At 48.3% G+C, this 26,927-nt stretch overlaps 1 protein-coding gene across 1 annotated transcript in view; it reads left to right on the top strand.

Moving 5' to 3' along the window:
• The first annotated feature begins 10,158 nt into the window (after positions 1–10,158).
• The window catches only part of LOC139047509 (calcium-activated chloride channel regulator 2-like), a 42,347-nt gene continuing 25,578 nt past the window's right edge, over positions 10,159–26,927 (top strand). Inside the window, exons 1-7 of the mRNA XM_070521319.1 lie at positions 10,159–10,182; positions 11,653–11,820; positions 14,435–14,735; positions 17,027–17,133; positions 18,741–18,926; positions 24,501–24,728; positions 25,541–25,840. Of these exons, the coding sequence (XP_070377420.1) occupies positions 11,662–11,820; positions 14,435–14,735; positions 17,027–17,133; positions 18,741–18,926; positions 24,501–24,728; positions 25,541–25,840 (1,281 nt within the window). The 5' untranslated portion in view covers positions 10,159–10,182; positions 11,653–11,661. The remainder of the gene's footprint in view (positions 10,183–11,652; positions 11,821–14,434; positions 14,736–17,026; positions 17,134–18,740; positions 18,927–24,500; positions 24,729–25,540; positions 25,841–26,927) is intronic.

The following is a 26,927-nucleotide window of genomic DNA, read 5'->3' as shown; positions in this document are numbered from 1 at the left end:
CGAACGACGAGATCGAGACCAAACTTCTCTTTCTCCGCGAAAGCAGTGTCTTGAATGCGCACGTGCGGTTAGGAAAAAAAAATGCGACAAGGAGAGTTACCTAACACTTTCCTCACTCCACGCCAGCTGTCCCAACCCGTACAGGCTCGACCGCAATTTTTCTTGCTAAACCTGCGACGGGCGGGTGCAATGCCTGTCGAACTTGAGATGGAAAATTTTCCTTATTCGAGTGTTTTCTTTGCAACATCACGAATAGTTTGCTGGGGACAGAAACTCCAAGGCAAACCACATTGACGTGCTGCACCACCGCATCTCTTAGCCCTACATTCAGGTGCAGCGAAACCACAGGACTCGAATTTTCACTGCCGCGTGAATTAGTCCGATTTGTATTTCTCGCCGTAAATTTGCGCGGTAAAGCCAACTTACAAATTTTGCGATGCTGGTTCTGAACGTGAAAATTTATTTTTCTTCCTTAAAACAAAGATCGCCCCTTTTGTAAACTTCATGTGTAAAGATATATAGCCATGTTCAGGATTTTTTTTTTTCCCCTAGGAACGTTACAGTTTTCATTCTACGCTTTAACATAGGCCAATATTCTGCGTATATTCCAAGTTCGGTGTGGTGTTTCGGGGCTGATCGGCAACATTGGGGAACAAATTAACTTTCTTTCAGATAACGTGTTTTGTGCGCGTTCATATCGTCTGTATGACCTTTCATAACGCATCTTTTTTTTTCGCAAGTACCTGGTAGAAAACGCTGTACTCTGCTATCATTTTAAAACCTAATTACAAAGTGGAAAACACGAAAAGAATGCGCGATCTAGTTTCTATTAAGTGAGCCACGTCCCCCAAATAATGGGGCAGTGAGCAACGTAACAATGAGGAAACTACCAGATTCTTGACACATTTTCCTCGTTCCTTAATTGGTCCGATTTGGGGAGATTTAAACGTTTTTTGCATCCCCCCAAATTTTATTTTTACAGTTGAAAAATTTGGTGGAAGGCTTTTCCGTCGTGCTAATTATCTTATGCATTTCCTTGAAAAAAAAAAGAGTTGCTTGAGCGCCTGGCTTTGGACATTACGCGGAATGACTCACCTGCATTAAAGGGTCCCTAAAGAGATAAAACTATACGCGCGGACAACTTCCTGTGGCAATGAAGGGGAAGCTACGGAGACAAATCGCGCACAAGTGAGAGCGCTTCTGAAAAGAGTCCCGTGTTTTCATCCACGTCAAGTTTAAGCTGGGGAAGACAAAACATGAACACCTTACTAGCAACAGTTAACTATGATAAAACATACCCGCCGTGGTTGCTCAGTGGCTATGGTGTTGGGCTGCTGAGCACAAGGTGGCGGGATCGAATCCCGGCCACGGCGGCCGCATTTCGATGGGGGCGAAAACGCCCGTGTACTTAGATTTACGTGCACGTTAAAGAACCCCAGGCGGTCAAAATTTCCGGAGTCCCCCACTACGGCGTGCCTCCTAATCAGAAAGTGGTTTTGGCACGTAAAACTCCATAATTTTTTTTAGGATAAAACACGCCGCCGAATGCAAAAGTTCACTTATTTTGCGGCTTTTAATTTCCGCGTGTGCGCAAACGCGAAACCGTCGCATGTGAAGATGCGTCGATTCGGCGTCTGTTCCGCTAGTGAGGTAGCTAGGCTCAGTGGAGCCCTGGAAGAGGTGCCCACCCTTGCCGGAAGTGGCTCCAAGTCGCCGGCGCCCAAGAAGACGACGGAGACCTCGAGACGCTAAATCCTTGAAAGAACCAAATAAAGTTTTCTCTCTCTCTCTCTCTCTCTCTCTCTCTCTCTCTCTCTCTCCGAGCAACCAAAAGCGCTGTCAAACGCTGCCGGACTATACTTGGTGCGTTAACACATGTACAGAAGTCACGCGCCCGTAGCTTTCCCCTCATTGCCACGGAAAGTTGTCCGCCAGTATAAAGTAGTTTATCCAATGGAGTGTTCCTTCAAAATGTTATTTACGTTATATTTCGCGTAAGCAGGTTGACTATTAGATAAGATGAAGTTCGAAACTCTCTCTCTCTCTTTTTTTTCTCGCGCCGTAACCGCCTTGCCGGTAGGTCAGCGTGACGTCATGAATTTCAAAGCATTTTTCGTCTTCGAGTCGTCTTGGGCTCCAGAACAGTTCTCGAAAGCACCCAAGTTCAGTATCTGACTTTTTTTTTTTCTAATAAAATGTAGTCTGTCCGTACCGATAACTCTACTCCATCCTCACACGTCGTTCGAAGCACTGTGGAAGCCACGGGATTCCTTAGTCAAACAAATAAGGCCTGACACACCGGGACATGTATTCACACATGCGCGCCCCGCGGTCAGCTCACTGCCACAGTAATTCGGGTTGTATACGACGTGCATACCCAACGGGTCCTACAACGTGTCACGCGTCGCGGTATCACATATGGCACAAACCGAGCAAAAACAGAACTCTCTATAGTCGGATACAACTTTAGAAAAAAGGGGGCGTTTACTCCTCCGAGGCGGATGTACACGAGCATCCACCAATGGGCGCGCACTCTGGACCGACGTCATGCGCCGGACGGCCAGTGACATCGCCGCTTCGGTCATCTGGGCGGGGCCCCCCCTTTTTTCTAAAGTTGTATGCGACTATAGCCCCGACACTAGTCTTTTTTCTAACGACGACTTGTCGCTTCGCACTCAAAATTGCCGCCTACATGTTATCGCGCGGAGGGTGAAAGAGCCGAGGACCCGATTCGCGGGCAAATATATCCGCTGGGCGACGCACAGATCTTGCTCCTGGGAGGAGCCATGTGTGGGAGGTTTACACCAGAACGACACCGGGGACCTCGCACAATTTGACCACGCGGGGTCACGTGGCAACTAGGCTCAACAACTTGTCAGGCTGCCGGCGGGTACACCTGGCCAATGCCTCCTTTACTAGATGCACGCCGCGTTGCTCGCTTTCCCATTGTAGCGGCGGTTCCCTTAGTTGAAGTTAGTTCAGCATAAATTCCGTGAGGCGACGCTCGTTGCGTTTTCAACTTCCGGTGGATATGGCAGCGGCGGCTGGATGCATCCGCCGGCCCGTTATATGCGCGGGCGTCTGTTAGTGAGCGTTATCGCGGGCCTCCGAGACGATGACAGATGCCATGTCAATCTCAGAGGCTGCAGCACGTGATTGCAAGTTGCAGGCGTTCGCCATGAGAGGCGCTCGTTGCCTTTTCGCGGAGGAGAGGAAAGGGAGAGGGCCCGGAACTGAGCTACCGTACAACGCAGCAGGCATCTAGTAAACGAGGCATTGAACTGGTGTTGCTCCCGTAGGGTGGCTAGATAGCTCCCGTTCGGCGACGGCGCTTGCATGGCACCCCCTGTGCCTATCACCTACGGTCGCTAAAGGTCGCTCGACTCGGCCGTGTGTGCCAGTCGATCTACGGGGTTTTGTTTGGCTCACTGTAACTCAGAGGCCGGAACCGGTCGTGGCGCAGCCTTCGTGTGGTCGCGCTGCTCCGCGGATGGCTTTGGTGATCTCCATGGTTGTATGCCTTGACCTCCTTTGCGTCAGGGCAGTCCGAGGGTCAGTCAGGCGCTTGCGTCCTGTAAGACGAACATGGCTGTTTGTGTGTTGAGTGCAGTAACTCAGTTGTGCTGCCCCACAACAGCCCCTTTGTCCGGGAAGGACCATTGGCCCGAACCAAAGCCACCACGCCCAGTCAGCCCGGGTAGAGGGGGAGCGCCGGGGCCAATGTACCGAATGATGTTGGGTTTATGAGCACATGTAAGCGCTGGGACGCAGCACCTCCGGGTGCCAAGTCCTCTTCCCATCTGACCACGGCTTGCTATATAGCCCCGAACTGAGGGCGTATGCCATGACTGTAGTGGCGCTATAGTCGTATAATATCGACCTCGTTCTTTTTCTTCTTCATTTTTCTTTATTTTCTCCTTCCTTAAACGCGCCATGGCACGTACCAACAATAGCGGATGTGAGTCAAGAATGGCGCGTCCGCGTAAAAAACGAACATAATGTTAAGGAATAAAGCGTAACGGTAGAAAAGGTAAAGGCTGTGAGAAAAAAATAATAAAGTGCGTGATCGAGTCGCAAGATGGGATGAGTCAACGAGTGAGATAGAAAGAAGATTAATCGAACTATTCTGGCCAAAGTGAGTTTCAGTTGAGAATAGTAAAGAAAACAGGAATTGACTTGCCAAATGATATACGTTTCTTGAAGGAAACCACACACCGCGTCACACACACATCTCTGTGGCCAAAACCTAGCTCGTGTATGTCCCATGGGAAAGTTAATACCAAAGCGCCTAAATTCTAACCAAGATTAGCGAGCGGAGCTCTGAAGAGCCCCTTTCTTCTACTAATAAACCGCGAAGAATAATAACAAAACAAAACAACGATTAATAGATTCACATGTTTCTTACAGAGGTGGCACAGTGTAGACGTGATCAGACTAGAGCTCTGTAAATTTAGATTTAATGAGGGAATTTCGTGATAAAAAGCGCCTACTGTGCATGGTCACCGACTTGTCAGCTGAAAAAACCAGCTCGGCAGACAATGGAAGAAGCAACTTACTAAGGAAGCGACTAGAGAAAGCATGAAACGAAAAGCATTGCTGATGGGCTTGCGTCGTACTTTTTTTTTGCAGGTGCTAAATAAGGTTGTAAAACTATGGGAATAAAGAAAAATAAACGACAAGACACGAAAGAGCCCCAAACTTGCCGCCATTTTTATTCGTAGCCGACAGTTCATTCATCAAGGAGCGTGCCGGCGTGCCAATGTCAGGCAAATACCTCTAACATATCCGCATACTCATCGAGATCTTTTCATCAGCATGTGCGTTATGGAAGCATACTAAGTAAAAACATAGTAATAATAAATCTTGAAACGAGATATTTGTATAAGAAGCACATCTGTGAACCAACCCAGCGAGGGCACTGACTCTTATCTTAAATTCATTTGGGATAAGAACACATTTAGTCAATTTCGCTTCTTTTATTTTTTATTCTATATCAATTACATGGGCGCTGTAGGTGAATTTTCGCTGTTGGCGGCGAATGTTTACTAATTCCGTATACGTTATACTATTCTATGCAAATACAAGGTCTACGCTCTTGATTAAATTATTTGTCAGATTTTTTTTAATCGCGTCGCGCAAGCAAAAGTCTTTAAACTTTCATTCGCAGCGTATCCCTTTTACGTTAAAGGTTCTGTTAAAATGTTCAAAATATATTAATGCTCGCCTTCTCAAATTGATCAAATTTTATTGCACCACTGCAGCGGCCAGCGTAGTGGCGCCTGAGCGGTGTCACTACGTGTCGAAGCTTTTAAAGACGCCAGAAGCACACGGCCATCGTCTGAATAACTTCTTCCACGCGACGCACACAACGTCAGTCTACTTCAACATCAGTCTACGTCAGTCTACACAGCGTAGTATTGCCTGCTATATACGGCATCCGAGATGCCCGTGAACTGCAGACGCCCCGCCCCCTCTCGCAGAATCTGCGCAATGTAAAGAGAGAGAGAGAGGGGGGGAGGGTAAAGGAAAGACAGGGAGGTTAACCAGAGATAATCTCCGGTTGTCTATCCTGTACCGGGAGAGGGACAAGGAGATGCGATAGGTGAGAGAGAGAAAAAGAATTTTAAAAATACCACACACACACACATACACACTTAGAACGAGTGAAAGCTGAGCTAGTTGGTAAGGATTCATTATGCAAAAAAAGAAGTGAGGCGTGCAGACAGATGTGTGCGTGTCACATACACACACATACACACGATACAGAACTGTTTCTGTGGGCACTCTCAAGCAGTCAACAAGTCATTGCGCGCGGCGGCTGTTTCGGCGTTGGACCCCCTTTCCCGGCTCGCCGTCCACTGAGAGCATTCGATTTCGCCGCCCGAGCAATCGTAACATGCGACACACGGCACTACGGGTGTCACGAACGCTGACAGGCTGCATGCCTTCCTCTCTGCGGCGGCAGCGACTCGGCGTTCGCTCGCTTCTCAAGTGCACTCTTACGTCGTACCCCGAAAGTCCAACGATTGCCTTTAATTCCCCACGGCAGTGCACGACTTCTCGTGAGTCGAAGGTAGCCTTCCCACGGGAACTATGTACCGTAGGACAGACAGCTTTGCCGATGGCGTTGATCCGAGACCCACCGTGGTTGCTCAGTGGCTATGGTGTTGGGCTGCTGAGCACGAGGTCGCGGGATCGAATCCCGGCGGCCGCGTTTCGATGGGGGCGAAATGCGAAAACACCCGTGTACTTAGATTTAGGCACACGTTAAAGAAGCCCAGGTGGTCGAAATTTCCGGAGTCCTCCACTACGGCGTGCCTCATAATCAGAAAGTGGTTTTGGCACGTAAAACCCCATAATTTTTTTTTTGATCCGAGATCTTTCAGAAATCAGAAATCAGAAAGTGGTTTTGGCACGTAAAACCCCATAATTTTTTTTTTTTGATCCGAGTCCTCTTTCCCGATGGCTGCTCGTGGCAAAAGCGACGTCACTGCGCTGTCTGACAGCAGAGCGTCTCATGTGCTATCGCATTCCTCGTGTACTAAATACAGCATCACAAGAAGTTCGACGCAACCTTGCTTTCTAAAGAATAGTTGCTGATGTTTCTGCCCCAGAAGGATGTCGACGACACGTACTGTACTATATACTACTACAACTTTATACTTTTCTCGGCTGGCTCTCAAATTTTAGTATCTCAGTGACTGCAAACGTATGCAACATACGCGCTTTGAAAGCTGGAGCCCAAGTTTCGGAGCCAACTCGGCTCTTTCCTCGGTCGTAAATTAAATGGTGGAAGGCGGCACGGTGCATCTTTACATATTTTACATTACGGATGGAGATTTAAGTGTAGCACAAACATTACGCGTTAGAACATCCTTGCGCTGTACAAATTGTTAGCGTACTGTGTTACAGCTACCCTTTCAGGGCAATTTGTGTATTATGATCAACCTGAGTGCATTTTTTATCAGCTGAACTTTACAGGTAGCCAGTTGGCATCCGCCAGGCTTTGCGGTGTTTGTTTCGTGCCCCTCTTTTGGTAGGAAAAAGAAACGCCAACATACCGCCAATAAAATTCTGATAAGCTTGCAATAAATTGCCAACAAACTTCTAGCAACATTTGCAATGAGCTGCCAGTAAACTTCTAATAACCATCCAATAATCTCCCAATTAACTTCGAGCAAGTTCTCAATATGCTTCAATTAAGCTTCCAATAAACTTCTAATAAGCTCTCAATGAACTTCAGATTCTAATAAGCATTTATATTTCGGTTCCAATAAACATAACCTTTCCATTAAGCGTATGATAAGTTCTTAAATAAACTTCAAATAAACCTAGTGTTTACTTCTAATAACTTCGGGCCCGCTGGGGTTGCATTGGCGCTGCGGTGCAGAGAACGAGGTTGCAGGTTCGTTTCAACAGCGAAAGCCACATTCTGACGCAGTGTGGAATGCGAAAGCGGACGTGTAATCGCGCATTAGATAGATGCCCGTTATAAGAACCCCTTGTAGTCTAAACTATTTCCGATAGGAGACACCCGAAACAAGACAAGGAACCACATCGGTTAATGGTTTTGTATAGTGCAAGTTACATCCGTGAAGCTTGATGCTACTGTCACTAGGTCGTCTTACACGTAAGTAAATTTACGCTCCGAAACTCCTATTCGCAACACTGCTTCTGTTATTCTTCTACTCAGGGCTCAATCAGAAGACTTCTCCAGGCAAGCAATGGAAATTGGTCGCACCTTTGTTCTCCGCCCCACAAAAGCTGGATGCTATCTTTATATATCATTTATTTTACAACAGTGCACCCTAACGTGCAATCAAATGACATTTCTTATTTCCCAGAAGTTCTCATCCATTGGTTCGTAATTTGGCAGTACTCTTCTTTCCTATAGACCATTTTTTGTAGGCGCCGCCATATTGTGAACGCAGTGGCTCCACCTATGAGCAGCGCCATACTGGCTTGGGTGAAAGCGGTCTTTTGCGTGGATACGCTCGGCGGTAGGTTCTGGCGTTTGTTTTCGCGGTCGTGCGGTTTGTTCAGTATGAAGTGCGTCTTCTACGTGGTAAACGGTTCTGTGAGACGTGCTGAACTGGTTTAAGGCTTCATGGCCTGAATTTCTGCTGAGCGTTGAGGTGGACGGAACACGCAGCGTGATGTGTGCGCGCATATTTGAGCCTACAATCAGCCTCGGAGATCAATTGTGTATTTCCGAATGTTCCAATCACTAATGTGACCTTATTACAGTATTATCCTCTATTTCTAAGCTGCGGTTTAGGAGCCATGAAACATACGCGACGATCGTAACCGCGTGGGCACCGTTCTGCTACGATAGGAGCTGTGCTGTTATACTTTGCGAGCGTCCAAACTGTTCTGTGAAGATTACATTGCGTGACTACTTGGTTGGATGGATGAGATTTCCACCCATGAATAAAATAGTTTTGGCTAGTAAGAGCAGCATACCTTACAGTCTGAATTAGGCTTGTCCAGCAAAGCGAGCGTTTACGAACTGCGCGAGCGTCCTAAGCAGTAGTAGGTGCTGGATTACAGATATCTTTGTTCTATAAAGCGCATGAGCCAAGCATACGGCATCAGCGGTTATATATTTATAAACGTTGTGCGGTGTTAACCTGTTTTCTCTTGCTTTTTAGAGAAACAGGATGATAACCGAATTTTTTTTTTTCGGTTGTGTTCGTTCAGTTCTCTACGACGCACTCACACGTATTACGGAAATTTTGCGCTCAAAAATAGCCATCGCATTCTTTTTTATGCGAACCCTCTCATATATTAAGGCTGTATACAGGCCAAAAAGGCAATGCCGAAGGACACAGATTATATATGTATCGTGCTGCCTCACCAACCGCAGTGATAGCTGTGTTGAGCCGCGCCATGAGCCTCATGCAGCACGGCTAGCGTAGACATATGGTAATTTCAAGCATACTAGACTTGAAATGCGTGAGAACGATGCCAATGTATCACAAGTATTTGATAGCGCCTGCCGCTCAGCTGTTTCGTGGTTGCCTTAGGTTGGCCGTGCACGAGCGTGCGCTCTTATGTTTTATGTTTTACTCCCTACGCCAATCGATCAGACAGCGAGCTGATTTACCATTTAATGCTGGTAATACAGAGAGGCCGGTTTTCTTTGTTGAATTAAAATCGATATAAGCAAAATTGTAAACAACACATACACGCACCGCGACTGATAATGCGCGTACACCGCGGCTGATTGTGCGCGTCCCATTTGTGCGCCACCAAGGCATATTTCTGCCTACAGTAGTTACCAATGCACCGAAAGGCTTCCCTGACGACCTTATATGAACGAACATGGCGTAAATTTCACAAGGTAAGACCTAAAACATCTCGAAATCGTTCCGCAGCACGTGACAGCTATACTGTCAAGCAGCGCCGCGCCGGATCGCCCAAGCCAGAGAGGAGGAAAGGCTCTCCGCGCGCCCTATCCTCCTCCCCCAATGAAACGGTCTCAAATTGGTCCTGGCAGGAGTTGTGCAGTGGTCTCAGACTTGGCAGCATCCTCTCCCACGGCATGAGGGAGAGGCGCTGCTCTTCCAGAAGGCCTGCAGACGGCGAACCATTTCCCACGCTAGGCTGAGTGTGTATGCGGAATCGGATTTCGACGGCGCCTGAACACGAGAAGCTCAGCACAACACCGCCTGAACAGATCATGGCAACGGACGTTGCAGGTGCGAGGCGCGAAACAACGCAGGCAGACTAAATGATGCCTCTTTGCCTCAACCACCTAAGGATATCCCTCTTCTACAATCCCCCCAACCAACATATGCGCAGTGGGAGGCAATCCTCCGTCGCTCCGAGCCTCAGGTCTGGCTGGCCCTGATACGACGAGCACGAGCGGTGGCGACAGCCATTGGGGCCCTGGACTGAGGGCCCCAACCACATAAATCCTTTCACTTTATAATAAAGTTTCTTCTCTCTCTCTCCCGCATGGTGGAGAAAACGTGCCTCCGAAAAAAAAAAAGGGGGGGGGGGGGGGCACCACGCTCACTTTATCCAGTCTCTCGCTCACGGCTCTCAGTGGCTGCTGCCTTGTGCTGTAGACCTGCCTGTCTGGTGACTGTGCTGCGGGCCCGAACCTTGCTTGATCGACGGCCCCACTGTCAACTCATTGCAGTCGTGGGAAGCAGCAGTGGTCCCACGGAATTTCTGGTAAGCTAGGACTGTTTTTGTCGCGAGTGAAATTGCGGAGAGTCAGGCTTGCCGTCTTTAAAGTGATTGTGATGTGGTCACACTGAACGTTTGGTAAGTGCCGATGAGTGCGCCTGTTCGTGTTGTCTTTGTAATTGCAGAGAGCTGAAGGCTTTATCTTTATCTTAATCGTATCTCAATCTTATCTTAATCTTTGAAATGATTGTGGTCATTGCACGAAGCGTGCCTCGAAAGGCAGTGCTGTTCAGGCCCAGCAGGTTAAAAGTGTACATAAGGTTAAAAGTGTAGGAAGACGTATTTAAAGAAAATGGCGAATTTTAATAACTTACAACACAGTTAAACATATCACCCCGTTTCAAAGGGGACGCTCCTGTTGTATTGTGAAAATGCGATTTGAATCTACATTATTCTTTACACGTCGCTGTTAAATGCCAGAAGAAGCATCTTCGTGTACGTAGACAAATTTACCTCTCACGTTTGATATGGCAAGAAAGGTGCTTGTCAGCATTGCGAATGTGGCATGTTGGCGCCGATCCATCTTCAACTCTACCACTTTTGACAAGGAGAAGCGACAGAACACAGGACATGCGTTGACTACTAATTGAATTTAGCACATGAAGACGGCAGCTTAGATACCATAACACGTCAATCTCGCAACCCGTGCCTATAGGGTACGCAGCCTGCAACTATAGTGATCATACGCCAAAAATTTTCAATCAGATTACAAAACCTCAGAATAACTTTTGTTCTAAGCTTCCGCATCGCCTTGGCACAGAAATACGTAATTTCGACGCATTTATCGACACTCCATCATAATCTGTGTCTCAAGGCGATAAGGATCGACGTTCTTTTTTCACCATATCAATACGAATGAGCTTTTGAAATAATATTTTCATAGTTTAATGGGATTAGCTGCTGCCCATTAGTGTTGACTCAGAGACAGCTAAGAGAAAAACTAAAACGGGTTTACGTTAATCGGCGTTCTTTTAAACAAGCACTTTCGTTAATTTTTTTCGCATTTGTTAAATAAAAGAGAAGACGAAGGTCAAATTTCAATTCTTTGAATTTCGCGGTCAATTACCAGCAGCTGTATATTAGCATGACGTCACCGATTTCAATTTCTCTCTTTCGCAGTTGGCCGTTGCGGCTCCGTCGAACTTTCCGAATCTTGCTTAGTTCTGTCTTTGGCTGTTTTCTTAGAATACTACGCAGACCGTATTTGCCGACTAAATCCAAACTAAGCCCAAGCATGATGCGGTAAAAATCGATGACGTCATGGCTCGCCCGTCTTTCGTTGTAGCGTCTTGTTTATTGAACATCCTCTAAACGACAGGAGTAACATTTCTTTTGCTATTGTAGAAAGGTAAATTACTACTACAAATATTTATTTTTTTCTCTTTCAAGCCCCTTTAGGAGCTGAATTTCGGTCCGAAATGTTTTCGAAGAAAGGTTAAGAAACTTGTATCGCAGTCTGCAGGAATGCGACTCGCCACGATGCTGGTGGTGACGGTGACATTGTCCTTGCCGCCTTGTGGCCGAGGTGCCCGGTTGAACAGAGCCAACGGCGGGTACGAAGACATAGTGGTGGCCATTCACCCAGCCGTCGAGCCGGACGAACGAATCATCGAGAACATCAAGGTACGCTCTTGCTTTCTAAATGTTTAATACTTCTTTTTTTGACATGTGATTTCCGTAGTCCTCTTATGACCTGAATTTCTTACATGACGGAAAGTACTTCACTTGAAAGCAAATGTTTTCGTATCATCAAAAGCTCTATGCAGCAGGGATAGCTTTCGAATAAAAAAAAATCGCAGTTTCGCCCTTACGGCGAAGCGATCAGTGCGATAGCAACATGCCGGAATAGTACACGAAGTGTAACGGCTCGTAGCTGTAGTGGCAGTATCAATTGCCGTAAATGTAAGCTGATTGAGTAAAAACGCCTGCTGAGGCGTGTGTAGGAACACGAGCAGAATAAAGCTCGACGACCGCAAGCAGCATGGGTGATAGAACTACAGGGTCTTGTCGGCGTTGTCGCCTTGTGTTGACCTCGCGTTCCCGTATATGCTGCGGCATATGGTAACGGTGGTCACCATGTGTTGCGTCCCCTTCCTGCTTTTGAAATGTAGGGTTTTGTGGACGTTGTAACTAATGAGAACTTGCGTCATTATAGCTTGTAGTTACTGCAGCGCGCCTGCACACGCAGCACTATATCTTGAGTGCAGCTATTTGGGCGCCCGTTCCTGCGGCGAGCGTCGGCGTCTTCCCTCGGCGCCGTCGTAACCGAGCGAACGAGCACAGCAAAAGTATGAGAGAGAGAGAGAGAGAGAGAAGGAGATTCTTGATGATGGGAAGGAAAGGTTGGGGTAAAGTGCAGCGCAGTAACTGTCTCTCAGCAGAGGACACGTCAACCGCGCTGCACAGGGGGTAGGGAATGAAAGTAGGGGGAGAGAAAGAGCACCAGAAGCAAAAGTATGAAAGAGTGAGTGAACGCGGAGCACAGCGGGGGATGAGAGACGGCGATCGCGAATAGAGCTCGAGGAGGGAAGCGGAGGCGGAGGGTATGCGGAAAGCGTGAGAAGAAAAGCGTAGTGCCGCGCGCGCGACGAGCCTTGCGGGCGACGCGATGGCTACGAGATGGCGCCAGAGTAGCGCGCGTAGTCCCTATGGAAACAAAGCGCTGCATGAGCGGAGGTCCGTCTGCGGCGGCTGCTGTGAATCGCGCGCCCACACGTCACGGTTAGCGGGGCAGTCGCGCCTCACTTGGCTCCATTTTCAATGTGGCGCAAGAGCCACATTGTCCGCGCCAGCCAATTTATCGCGAAATGAAAACACGTATAGACCGGCGCTCAAATTTCTCGTTTGGGAGTATCGTAATCGACGGTGATTTTTCTCTGAATCTGAAGTAGCGAAGTGGTATTTGCACACATGCGGGCCCGCCTTGCTTCATCGTGGTTAGCGTCTCGGCCGGCGTTCTGTCAAAACGCGGAGAAGGGGGCGGGGGGTAGGCATGTTTGCGCCATTGGAGGGACACGGTGCTCCGCTGTGGAAACCACGCACCGACAGGTACAATTTTAGCCACCGCACCCTAGTTGCTACGTGTGGGACAACGATGACACAAGCCGACAGCTCTGCATAGTCTAAGTAGGCTGTGTTACAATTCGTTCCAGCAAGCAAAGTTGTCCAACCCGCGGTTATAGAATAATGCATCTTCTGTGCACCAGCCTCTGCGATTGGAACATGAACACATCCACGCATCTTTCGCCACATGGCATTAAAATTCTGACGCAAAGGGAAATCGCGGTTAATGTAAGTAACCGTTCTTCGAAAAATATACTAAAACTAAAGGAATCAATATTTTTATATGTAATAAATGACGTCGAAAACCACGCTGAGTTTTTTTACATGTATCATTGATGACACCGAAAAACCACGCTGCGTTCCTAAAACGCGCCAAGCAGGTCATCGCGCTGGCTTGCCCGTGGGAAATACATAAGGATGTTCCGTTACTGAGGCATGCGCCCGTGGCCTAATGGTTAGAGGATCGAGCTGTCAGTGTGGCGCGACTGCCTCGCTAATCGGGAGACCGCGAGGCAGCGCGTGGGTGACGCGCGGCCGCCATTCACAACAGCCGCCACAGACGGACCTACGCTCATGCAGCGCTTTGTTTCCATATATGGTATCGGTGACGTCATCGGTGAACGGAGGACGCGCGCTACTCTAGCGTCATCTCGTTCCCATCGCCGCCGCAAAGCCCGTCTTGCTCGGCGCTATACGCTTTTCCTTCTCACGCTTTCGTCATACCCTCCCCCTCCGCTTTCCTCCTCCCACTCTCTTCGCTATAGCCGTCCTTCTTCCGCGCTCCGCGTTCACTCGGTTACGAGGGCTCCGAAGAACGACGCCAACGCCGACGCTCGCCACAGCAACGGGAACCCAAGCGCTGCGCTCTAAAATGTCAGAAAATTTCGCTACCAGCTTTGTAACCTGCCGTCCAGGTAACCCGGTGTCCCGCAAAGGGCAATACGTTCTGCGGGCAATCTAAAAATGTTCCGTAAATTCAAGTAAAACTCTTGCTTGGGCTAGTTGGTTCATGCTTGAATTAGGTAAAGGCAAGGCGCAGAAGACCAGGACTTAGGAAGAAGGCGCCCGTCTTAGGCGCCCGTCTTGTCGTTTGTGTTCTTCTTCCTAAGTCCTGGTCTTCTGCGCCTTGCCTTTACCTATTCCGTAAATTCGCTCGCCCTCTCCCCCGTCGAAGGCGCTGTTCCGGTCTGCCTCGTCGCTGCTACTGCGGGCCACCGGCGGCCTGGTCCACTTCGGCAGCGTGGTCATCGCCGTGCCGGCCACGTGGCCGCCGAGGCCGCAGGCGACCGACGCCGCGGCCGGGAACCTGTTCCCCACGGCCGACGTTCGGGTGGCGGCCGAGAACCCGCAGTACGGCGACGCCCCGTACACGCAGCAGCCGAGGGGGTGCGGAGAGCGCGGCGAGTACATCCACCTGGCGCCGCGCTTCCTGGCGGAAATGAACGGCTCCATCGCCGAGATATACGGGGATCCGGGTGAGAATCCTCGGCATTAAAGGAAACTCTGAAGAGAATCGCTAAGTCAGTTTACATCGATAAAATATTTTCGGAGTATTATTCGTTTATCTTGCGGTACAATAGGTTAGCTACAAGAAGAAAAATGACAGTCAAGATTTCTTCTATTGGTTTTTTTTTTGTTTCATCAGCGTGACGCCAATTTTTTCAATGTTTTATTTCCCTTTTCCTTCTTCCAGTCACCTTCTGAAGTTCTTCATCCTGTCCCTTTTCCCTATGCAGACTAGCATGTGAGCGCCCATATGCACGCCGAAAAAAATGTGTGCCTCCCATAAAGCGTCTGTCTATCTATCTATCTAGCGGCTCTAGCGAGGCAACTGTCTCATGTACATAAGCACTCACCACTTCTCTTTATCATCATCATCCATCCCAATACTTTCACTCCCCTTCCCTCTTCCCCAGTACAGAGTAGCAGACTAGAGCGCACTAGCTCAGGTCGACCTCTCTGTCTTTCCTATCAATAAATTCTACTCATTCATTCATTCATCTATCTATCTATCTATCTATCTATCTATCTATCTATCTATCTATCTATCTATCTATCTATCTATCTATCTATCTATCTATCTATCTATCTATCTATCTATCTATCTATTCACCCATCTACCATCCATCTATCTATCTAGCTATCTATCTCAGTGGCCCCGGTAAAGTCGGAAATCGCCGTCACGTGCGAACGGCTTTCTGGACTCCGAGAGTGACGTCTCGGACTAAGAGCGCATTTATATGGGAGCGATCGAATCACGAACGGCGTGAGACAATGTCAGTCGCAAATGGCCAGCTTGTTCTAAAAGCGGCCGTCGCGGCTCAGTCGTCAGCTGCTCGATTTTTTCAGCTCCGTTCGCTGGCGTCCCAAAGTTGTTGAATCAGTTAGCGCGACGCAAGTCCAAGACGTCGGAATATACGCCGACCGTTATTTGACGTCACGACGCAGTGGTTCGAGCCCACGTTAATGCGTTGCAATCGCGAGACCTCTCGATGTGGCGACGGGTTGGTCACGGTTGCTGGCGTCGCCATGACTTGCTTCTTTAACAGCGCAGCTGTTAACCTCTAGCCATCCCCCGTATGCGTTCCCAGAAGAGGCACCCTGGCCGGTTTAGGGCCGATTTACGCTCGAGCCGCCCAATGCCGCAAGCCGCACCGCACGCTTGCGGTCACGCGAAAAATTGCACGTATCCAGCACTTGTGCACAAATTACCATTTACACTGTGTGCACAGTGTATACCTTACACGTTACCCGCCGTGGTTGCTCAGTGGCTATGGTGTTGGGCTGCTGAGCACGAGGTCGCGGGATCGAATCTCGGCCACGGCGGTCGCATTTCGATGGGGGCGAAATGCGAAAACACCCGTTTGCTTAGATTTAGTTGCACGTTAAAGAACCCCAGGTGGTCGAAATTTCCGGAGTCCTCCACTACGGCGTGCCTCATAATCAGAAAGTGGTTTTGGCACGTTAAACCCCATAATTTAATTAAATTTTTACCTTACACGTTGTAAACCGAAATGTGTGCACAAGTGTTTGATACGTGCAATCTTTCGCGCGACCGCACGCGTGCGGTGCGGCTTGCGGCGATGAGCGGTTTGAGCGTAAATCGGCCCTTACGTCCAACCACGGCGCGTGGACAGGAATGCGTAGGCCGGTCCCGGTGACAGTGCAATAGCGGTCCAACCCGCGGCGGAGGTGAAGCAGCAGGCTTCAAGCACGCCGCCAACTTCTAAAAATAAGTTTAACATCTTGGGTCGAAAAATAACCACATAAATCAGGCGTTCTAACAGCAACCCTATATATATATATATAAAGTGCACTAACAAGTTGGCCTTCATGCGCGTCATTTGTTTTAAATACCGTTTGACGAATGATGAGAGGGGGGAAAGAGTGTGGCGACGGCGCCTGCGCACGTGACCTACGCATCTGTGGTCACGTGCGTCGAATGCGCCGGCGAGGCTGCAGCAGCGGTTGCGGCAGGTGCATGGGAGCTGCGGTGACCGCGGCGGCGCTTGGGCCGGCGTAGTGCGGTGCCACGTGAAAAAAAAAAAAAAAGATGTGCGATTTCATAATGGATGCAGTCCACGTATGTAGCCTCAACAGCTTCGCTGTTAATTCGTCCCCATATGAATGTTGCGGCCACACGAATGTTTTGGTATATAGCCGCGCCAGTCGCGATCGGTCGCACGACACACCCCTGCCAATCACCGGTGTGTGTTTGCCTTTACAAGTCGCTTATAGAGACAAGGGTTCTCCCTCTTGCTCGCAGCGTACCGGCTGGTGCACGAGTGGGCCCACTATCGCTACGGCGTGTTCGACGAACACGGTGAGCCAGGAAGCTCGCGCTACCCGCGCCTCTATTGCGAGTCTGGCACGGTGAGCGATCTGCCTCTCTTGTCATTCAAGAGTGAACGCGGTCTGCCGGAAGCGCCTGCACAAGGGTTCCGGCTAGGCGGAACGATGGAGCGGCACTGAGACAAAGAAAACGCTAGCACGTTTCACTTATTCATTTACTAAGTATTGGGTTAGCTAGTCAGTCGGTCAGTCAGTCCTTAGTCCAATGTAGTGCATGTGTATATATATATATATATATATATATATATATATATATATATATATATATATATATATATATATATATATATATATATATATATATCCGGATCATGAGACTGAAACAATCAGAAGAATAAGAATGGGCTGGGGCACGATTGGCAGGCATTCTCAGATCATGAAGAGCAGGTTGCCATTATCCCTCAAGAGAAAAGTGTATAACAGCTGTGTCTTACCAGTACTCACCTACGGGGCAGAAACAGGGAGGCTTACGAAAAGGGTTCTACTTAAATTGAGGACGACGCAACAAGCTATGGTAAGAAGAATGATGGGTGTAACGTTAAGGGATAAAAAAAGAGCAGATTGAGTGAGGGAACAAACGTGAGTTAATGACATCTTAGTTGAAATCAAGAAACAGAAATGGGACATGGGCAGGGCATGTAATGAGGAGGGGGGAAGATAACCGATGGTCATTAAGGGTTACGGACTGGATTCCAAGGCAAGGGAAGCGTAGCAGCGGGCAGCAGGAAGTGGGCGGATGAGATTAAGAAGTTTGCAGGGACAACATGGACACAATTAGTGCATCACCGGGGTAGTTGGAGAAGTATGGGAGAGGCCTTGGCCCTGCAGTGGGCGTAACCAGGATGAGGATGATGATGATTATTACCCTGTGGCTTAGTACCATGCAGATGGGAGCAGGCATGGGCGGAATTACAAAATAACATAATAAACGAGAAGAAAGGGGGTTAACCGACGGGCCCGATATTAGTCATATCATAAGAAGCCACTGACACCAAGGACCATATATATATATATATATATATATATATATATATATATATATATATATATATATATATATATATATATATATATATAAACGATAACTAGTCAGCCAGTCAGCTGATTGATTAGTTTGACGGATGGATGGATGGATGGATGGATGGATGGATGGATGGATGGATGGATGGATGGATGGATGGATGGATGGATGGATGGATGGATGGATGGATGGATGGATGGAATAGATGGGTGGAATAGATGGATACTTAGCAGTAAAATTCATAGTAGATACCTGCACAAGGGGCCAAGCGCTGCTCGGTTCTCATCTGACATAAATCTGTTTGTGAGAAAAAAAAAATAGCTCGCCTACTTCCTTTCTCCATGTCGAACAAAAGAAAGTAGACGCTGTGGCACTGGGAGCACCAAAAAAAAACAATAAAGAAACCCCTCGCGTGCCCAAACTTTGTTCACACTAAAGCGACTCGCTGTAGCGGAAACGCGTCGGCTGGCGCTCCTGTCCGCCGACGCGTTTAGCCTATATATGCAGCAGCGTGCTTGCTTCTCCGCCAACACAGGGTAGCAAACCGGACGTGCGCCATGGTAACCTCCTCGCCTTTCATGTCCTTTCCCTCTCTCTCCGCCAACAGGTTCGCGCCACCATGTGCTCATCAGAGCCCGTGAACTTCACGGTGTACATGGATTTCGGCAAGCCATGCCGCGTCTACCAGGGTTGCCGCGTGTCCTCCCAGTGCAAGGTGATGTTCTGGCGCGAGGGCCGCGCGTCAGACCGCGCCGCCTCGTCTATCATGTCCATGGTTCACTTCGTCAAAGGCGTAAGTGAAACCCCGAAGGACTCATCTCCGTTCTCTGTCCCTCTCACTCTATATTCTCTTATCCCCCTCTCCCAGCATAGAGTAGCGAACCAGGGCAACGCCTCCCAGATAGCACAAAGCCTGTGCACTTCAAACCATGACGTCCGCTCAGTGGCTATGGTGTTAGGCTACTGAGCACAAGGTCGCGGGATCGAATCCTGGTCACGGCGGCCGCATTTCGATGGGGGCGAAATGCGAAAACACCCGTGTACTTAGATTTAGGTGCAGCTGGTCGAAATTTCCGGAGTCCTCCACTACGGCGTGCCTCATAATCAAAAAGTGGTTCTGGCACGTAAAACCCCATAATTTATTTTTTTAATTTTTAACCCATGACGTCATGCAACACTGCCCGACTACCATAAAATCTAATGGGGAAGTTCCCGAGTAAGCGGCGGCGATTTTTGACGTCCCCGCTGTAGTCGTGCTGGGCTTGACGGTGGAAATTTCGGTCCGAGTAGCATGACGTCATAAAGCGGAACGCGCATGTCTGTTATTTGGGAGGCGTTGACCAGGGCCGCGAATTCGTAGCGATGCCTTCCTCTCGATACTGTGCCACTCTTATCATCCGTCCTTCGCGGCTGGCTGACCCGGTCGATAACGCGGGCGAATCTACGCTCTGAATAGTGACGCAACGCGAAAGGCGAGAAAAGGAATAGCATCGGAAAACTAAAAAAAAAACTATAAGGGAGACTAGCATTCGGCATGAAAGCACTCACCAAAAACAATCTTTTATCTCACCACACTAGTTCTTTATCTATTTTCCTTATTTCATAGTCGCATCAACCATGGGGTTGTTGCCTAGAAAAGTATATCAGACTTCGCAATGGGACGGCCCCGCATCGCTCGTTTTCCCGACGAGCAGCTGGCGTACGATCAACAGCGCAGGTAAAAGGAGCGTGAGAGATCTCGTCGGCGTCGCGCCAGCGCCTCGGCAGAAAATCAGGCGCGCGATGCCGAGCCCAAGCGGCAATGTCGGGCCCATCCGGCAATGTCGGGCCCATCCGGCAACGTAAGCCCGATCCGGCGGCTCGTCGGGTCAGATCGTCGGCTCGTCAGGTCGAGGACGTCGGCGGTCGAGGATCCGGCGCCTCGGGCCGGCGAGGCAAACCAGCGACAACGTTAATGTCAACATAAACACCGGGGCCGCACATTTGAGCTTCGTTGATTTACCATCTGTACGGAGTGCACGGGTGGTGTTTTTGATTCCTCAGAGCTCAAACCACACACAGCAACAAAACAGGAGCAGCGTGCTATAGGTCATGCGCCCTTTCCGACGAGCGCGGTGGTCGCGGCGATTTCTTTTTTCTTCAGTTTCCGATTAAAATTTTCTTTTTTTGCGAGCTCTTCGTGTTAATTCCGCTCGTATTTCAGGCGTCAAGTTAGGCACGGAGGCTCCTTTACATCTAAACCAGACTTGCACGTAATAAATTACGTGTAATAATTTCTGATAATAAACTAAATTTCTGGCAATTTTGTAATTTAACGAATATTTCTTTTACTCGGTGACAGTCACTGTAATCCAATTAGTTTTTTTTCTGTAACCAATTACCTATAACCAGTAACTTTGTCGAAAAATTTATAACGACACAACTTTGGCAACCTGAATTCGGCAAAAAAAATACAGCGCAACGCCCGAGATCGTGCCATGTAGCGAATGCGCATGTCCAGACAGTGAAGACCGAGAGCTCACTTATTTCTTTCCTCAGCTTAACGCTACATCGCATGTTGGCCGATGAATTGAACAGGTGCTGGCATATGTATACGTCTCTACGACGAAGGCCACCAACGACGTTGCAGCCAGGAAATCACATCGGGACGATTCTTTCAGCTTTTTTCATTGGCCCGATCGGGAGCGCCTTCTTCAAGCGCTGAGCCTCATGGAGAGGACTCGGATGCTGAGCTACAACGATCTTGTGCACAAGATCCATGCACGCCACGACCCCAACCAATACTCGATCCCCAGCGCTCAGATCGAGCGAACTGGCTGAGCTCCCTTCCTTTCAGTTATTTCCTCCTCGACTAAGGTTTTAGTGCCGTCGATGATGCCTTCAGAGAAAAAAAAGAAAAGAGGCACGATGACTAACAATTTTCTTTAGGCAATTGTTCGCGCAGATAAGCAATTTATGAAGGGAATTGCAGAGGACGCACTGAACATGCGAGGCCAACTCGTTGGTTTTGCCGTATCTATGCAATGTCGATAGTTCAGAGGAAAGTAACGTAGACGTAAACCGATTGCTGCTTTGTAATTACTCTCTCACATTCGTGGGACAGCAACTGGTAACTGTAATTGTTTACATTTTTTAGAGAAGCAATTGTAGTAGTATAATCGGTTACCTCATTTATCGGTAACGTGTACGTCTGATCTTCGCAATCTCAAACTAGGCTTTCTAGGTGGTCCGTTTTTATTTTTATTTAATTTTTTGTAGTTGGCGTCTAATATTACTTTCGAATAAAAAAAATTTTAATCACTCGGTCGATCAATCGACCGCTACATGTTGCCCTCTCTCGCTCACTCCGTTCCCCCCGCTGACTTAGCTGCTTCTTTCCGCTCACAGGTGAACAAATTCTGTGACGACAGCAGGAGGAAACACGACCCGTTTGCGCCGAACAAACACAACGTACTGTGCGAACGCAGGTCCACCTGGGAAGTGATTAGTGCCAACGAAGACTTCACCAAGTGAGTGACAAGCCTCTTCAATTTTTTTTTATTTTTCGGAGGTTGTTTAACAGCAACCGACCAAAGCCGTATACGTACGCCATCACGGAAGGGAGCGTGTTAGAAGTTGATAAGCGAACCCTCCTGTCGGCGACAGCGTTCTTTTCCTTCGTGTCGGCGCCTCTGTTACGCTGTACCGACGCCGACAAACTGCCGACAGTCGGCGGAGAGCTTGGTGTTGGTACGGTGTGACAGGGGCGTCGACACGAAGGTGAAAAACGCTGTCGCCGACAGTCGGCAGACTGAAATTGGTGTCGGGTCGGCCTAGCGTGAGTGAGCCATAAGCATTCTTAGGTGACTCAACCAGGAAATCTGTCCGTCCGTTACGCGTAACACGATGTGCTCCACAAATAAAAAAAAAATCTGAATAAATTCGAAAGGAGAAACGTTTGGCTCTGGTGAGCTGCAAACCTAGGACCCCACGCTCAGAAGCCCAATGTTTTACCCACGGGGCTAAACACCCGCGCTCGCACAAGGTGAATGTATCTGAACTATAAAAATGTGTTGTACCGACGGCGCAAAACAAATGCGAAAGGAGAACAGTTTCTACGAAGGCTTTGTTGAAAGATTTGGTGATGGTGGAATAAAAGGCATCTCTAGGACCACATGTAGAGCCAACTTAAGACTTGTAGACAACAGGAAAATTCCTGTTTTGCCAAAATTTAATTGCAATCACGCCACATCCCCGATGCGTTCAGGCGGTCGCGGGATGTGCTTTCAGTAGGGGCGTTCCTTCACCGACTGAAATGCCACCGATCTCTGAGAACTCATGCACTTCACGTTGCGCAACACAGACTGATGACCAGTCAATTAATTTATAAGGATGATAAGGAGTGATGAGGGGGTTATACGTGTCCCATCTCGGTTGATAATGGTTAGGCGTGGATGGATATGGTGCAAAAGAACGATAAGGGCTTATAATGGTCGAAGCAATTCTGATAAGTGTGTAATATATAAAATATATATCCCCTGTATAGACAATATAGAATATACAGACAGAATATATATGTCAGCAATATATATCTGTCTGATGATATATATGTCTGTATGTTTAACTTATTTTTCCCGTACGCCAGCACACAGCTGGACCTTAGCGTTGTTCCTGGCATGCTAAATAATATATTGGTTGTTATTATTATTATTACAACACACAACACCCACTGGTGGTAAGAGTGCGTATAGGACGCAGGTGGCCGTTTAACTGAGCCCCGACGCGAGCGATGACATACGTTGACCGGGGCTCAGTCAAAGGAGTGCAGGAAACTAAACAAGTTTCTTTTCAATTTGCGATTGAGCATACTTCCTAGTTAATAAGCTAAATGAAAGTTGAGCAGGACTACAGTTTTATTTTAGCGCTCAAACATGGAGCTGTACGTTTCCCTCCCGCAGAAGTCCGTGTAATGACAGCAGACGGGAATTCCACAATATTTACAACGTCACTGTGAACTACGTAATTGAGAAAAGTAGACGAAACTCGGCGCAATGTTAGAGTCGTCTTAGCGGCAAGTTTTCGTATAACCTGTTTTGGGATAGTTTCGATAAAACAAGAGTTACAGCCGCTTTTTGTAGCCATACTCCCTCCGTAGACGGCCATGTATTCACAGCAGACGGGAATTGTGTAACGTTTACAACTTCACAGTGAATTAACTAATTATGACAAGCAAATAAAACTTGGCCTTCAATAAAGCGGGCAATTTTAGTATGATTTTTTTGTCCAAAACACCTGCGTTAGATTGAGAGCTACAGAGCATTCGCGACTAACTGAAGACGAAGTTTTTTCTTTTTTGTGTGTGTGTAGACGAGACGCGTACACTAAAATAATTTACACCCTTGAAAGTGAAAAAGGGTGTAAATGTTTCTATAACTCCCACGCTTAGGGTGTCCGTTAGATAAGTAACACCCTAGGGGGTGTAGCTATTACACATTTACACCCTTTTCACTTGTAAGGGCGTAAATTAGTTTACAGTGATATAGATGGAAGGATATCGAACACCGCCGCAGGGTAGCTATATACAGCTGCGCTGTAAAAATCTGACCTGCGGGTCAAGCGCGTCGGCTTTTATAGATGACTCGTCGAGGGTTCCAGTGCAATCGCTGTTGCCCGCTTGCATTCCAGAAAGTACAACATTATTCGTGTCGCGCACACAAACTGATTGCATAAGGTTCGGCAAGAACACAGACGACAGATGTAATCAACGATAACATTCCAGTGAGTTCCAAATCGTGCAGTTGCATCTTGCACTGGACGATAAAATTACGTTCTTAGCGGGTGCAAAGCGGCCCCCGGAAAAAAAGGATAAGTACACATGTCAACGTGTACTGTTCGCCTACCATCGAAAAGTGATACCAGGCGTCACTCGTGATGCCAACCTCTTTTACAAACACACATTCATTAATGAAAAAAAAACGCGCGTTGTAAACACGGACGCGTGCTGACCACGCACCAGCGATAGGCGCATAAATGAAATTTGTTACTAGAATCGCACTTGGACATACCCACCGCTCCTATACTTGTTGCCATGGAGAGTGAATCAACTACAGAGCACCAAGTTTTCCCCCATGCCGTAATCTCTTCAAGCATACAAGAGAGAGAGAGAGAGAGAAACCTTTAATGAAAGGCAGAGATTTTCGCCGGCGTATAGACATCGCTGATATACTACTCTTCGCGGAGAAGGGAATTGGGGAGAGAAAGAAACAAGCATACAAGCTTACGAATCGCGGCATAATGCACCGTATAACACCGAAATGCTATCGTATTCTCGTGGCTAGTGCCACCAGACATCAATTCTGCAACACACCTTTTTTTTTTTTTTTCTCAGGACCACGGTCGCATCGGGCACCTCAAAGCAGCGGCGACCTACTTCGTCGAGGTCCTCATACCCGACGACCTGAAGGTCGGCGTGGTGACGTTCAACACGGCCGCCCACACGCCGTTTCCCCTGACGACGGTGTCGGCACAGACGCGCGAACGTATCGGCAACATCGTGCGAGATTTGGTGCCTCGCGGCAGCACCTGCATCGGATGCGCTCTGAGAAAGGCCCTCGAGGTAAGGGCTAACGGCCGCCGCGGGACAGCACAACAACTGGCAGCAGGGTGTTTGAATTCCGGCGGTGGCCCAACGCGGTGAGACCGTGACGTTTCCGATGCATGCGTGTGTACGTGCCTGGGAAGCCCTGCGAGCGAGCGATACGTGCATTATTGCAGTCACTTAATTTATTTATTTATTTATTCATTTCCACAAAGGTCTCTGTTGAGACATTACATGAGGGAGTGGGGAGTTAGTGACAAAGAGATACTACAAATTACAAAGGGATATTTCCGATGAGTCGCTTGAATGCAAGTGGGTCGATGATAGTGGCAACTTCGGCGGGCAGGCCATTCCAGTCTCGTGTTGTGCGCAGAAAAAATGATTGCTGAAAAGTAACGGTATGAGCTTGTGGGGGATGTACTGTATTAGAGTGACTGGTGCGGGCAATGCGATGCGCTCTTTTTATGTACGGGTTGTCAAAAGGCAAGGAATGAAAGAATTTATGAAAAAGATTAAGACGGGCTATTCTACGGCGTGAGGCTAGAGAGGGAAGGTTTATTTGGGCTTTTAGTGCCGAGATGCTTGTATTGTATGAATAATTTGACAGGATAAATCGTGTCGCGCGGTTCTGAACCAACTCGAGGGCTTTTATAAGGTTATTGTGGTGGGGGTCAAAAATAGCTTCGGCATACTCAAATCGACAGCCCTGCGGTGGGCGGCTGTGTAGCTTCGACCGGTCCATCTTCGGACGATGCCACACCTTCAGTGCTCTCTCTCTCTCTCTCTCTCTCTCTCTGTCTCTCTCTCTCTCTCTCTCTCTCTACGCGCAGGAGTTCAGGAGGAACGCGCACCGCGTCGAGGGCTCAGTCATCGTGCTCATGACCGACGGCGGAGAGACCTCGGGGCCCTACATGGCCGACGTGCTCGCCGACCTGGTCGCGGCGGGAGTGAGGATCAACACGATCGCCCTCGGCAAGGAGGCCGACCTCGAGCTCGAGGTCCTGGCCCTGCGCACGGGGGGCAAGCCGTACGCGCTCCGGGACGGCAGCTACAACGAGGCGGCGGTCGCCCTCGAGTCGGCCTTCCTGGACTCGACCTTCGCCCTGCTGGACCACAAGAGGCCGATTGTGGTGAGGCTTACATTCCTCATGATCCTTGTGTGCTAAGTGTGTCCAGTCCGCGCCCTGCTGGACCACGACAAGAGGCCGATCGTGGTGAGGCTTACGTTCCCGACGACCCTAGTTAATTTCCCTTGCCCTTTGTCCTCTGGTAGCTTCAACACTAGTTAAGAAGGGAAGGTGTTTAAGGTCCGAAGTCTGCGGCCCTTGATGATTCGATTGCACGGTGGTAGCGCGAAGGAAGAGCCGTTGTCCGATGAAGTGACGCTTTATTCAAGCGCCGAGGAGTCTGTCCAAGTGCAAGCCTGAAAGTCCGCTCTGCAATCAACAGTATTAGTAACTTTGCGTAGGCTTGAGTACCCTTGTGTAAACAGTGTGAGAAGCATCGACTTTCATGTTTTTTTTTTCAGTATTGAATGTCAATTGCAGAGAAATTTGCCCTCGACTGAATTGGTAATAAATCAGTAGTATGTGCTGCAGTGTCCGATATTCGCCAAGCCTGTAGTCGTTCCTAGACACAGCCCATATCTGTATCGATATCGCCCATAACTAGTCAAGTCTAGATATAACCTATATATCTATAAATATATCACGTGATCCCTCTATACAACCAGTTGACGGCGACGCAGGATAAATGTAGCTGCCTATTCATCCGGCGAGTCTGTTCGTGCAGTTGGCAACCACGCAGGAAAAACAGTTGTGGAATAAAGCACCCGTGTCTGTTCTAGTCGTTTTGACCAAACCCAGTCAATTCATACTGAAGCAATCTTGGCAAAGATGAGGACGAAATGATGATCCTCACGATGATGATCGTGATAACTAAATAGATAGCACGTACTTACAGCGGGGGATGAGCCACGAATCGGGTTGTTTCTACTCACAGATAATTGCAGGAACGAATGGAAAACTGGAAAAGGTAATGCTGCCAACAAACAACTATTGTGTAACTCAGAAGTCGGAGAAGATGGATGGACTATTACACTTCAGTAAAACAAAACTAAGCTTAACTGCACGAGTTAGACTGGAAACAATAGAGAATTATAATAAGCATAATCGTGATAAACGTCTTGTAGTTTGAATGCACTCATACAAGCAGCGT

Source organism: Dermacentor albipictus, chromosome 7, assembly GCF_038994185.2.
Source record: "Dermacentor albipictus isolate Rhodes 1998 colony chromosome 7, USDA_Dalb.pri_finalv2, whole genome shotgun sequence".
NCBI classification, from domain to species: Eukaryota; Metazoa; Arthropoda; class Arachnida; order Ixodida; family Ixodidae; genus Dermacentor; species Dermacentor albipictus.
Note: the sequence above shows the minus strand (reverse complement) of the source record. Positions and strands in the feature narration are given on the sequence as shown.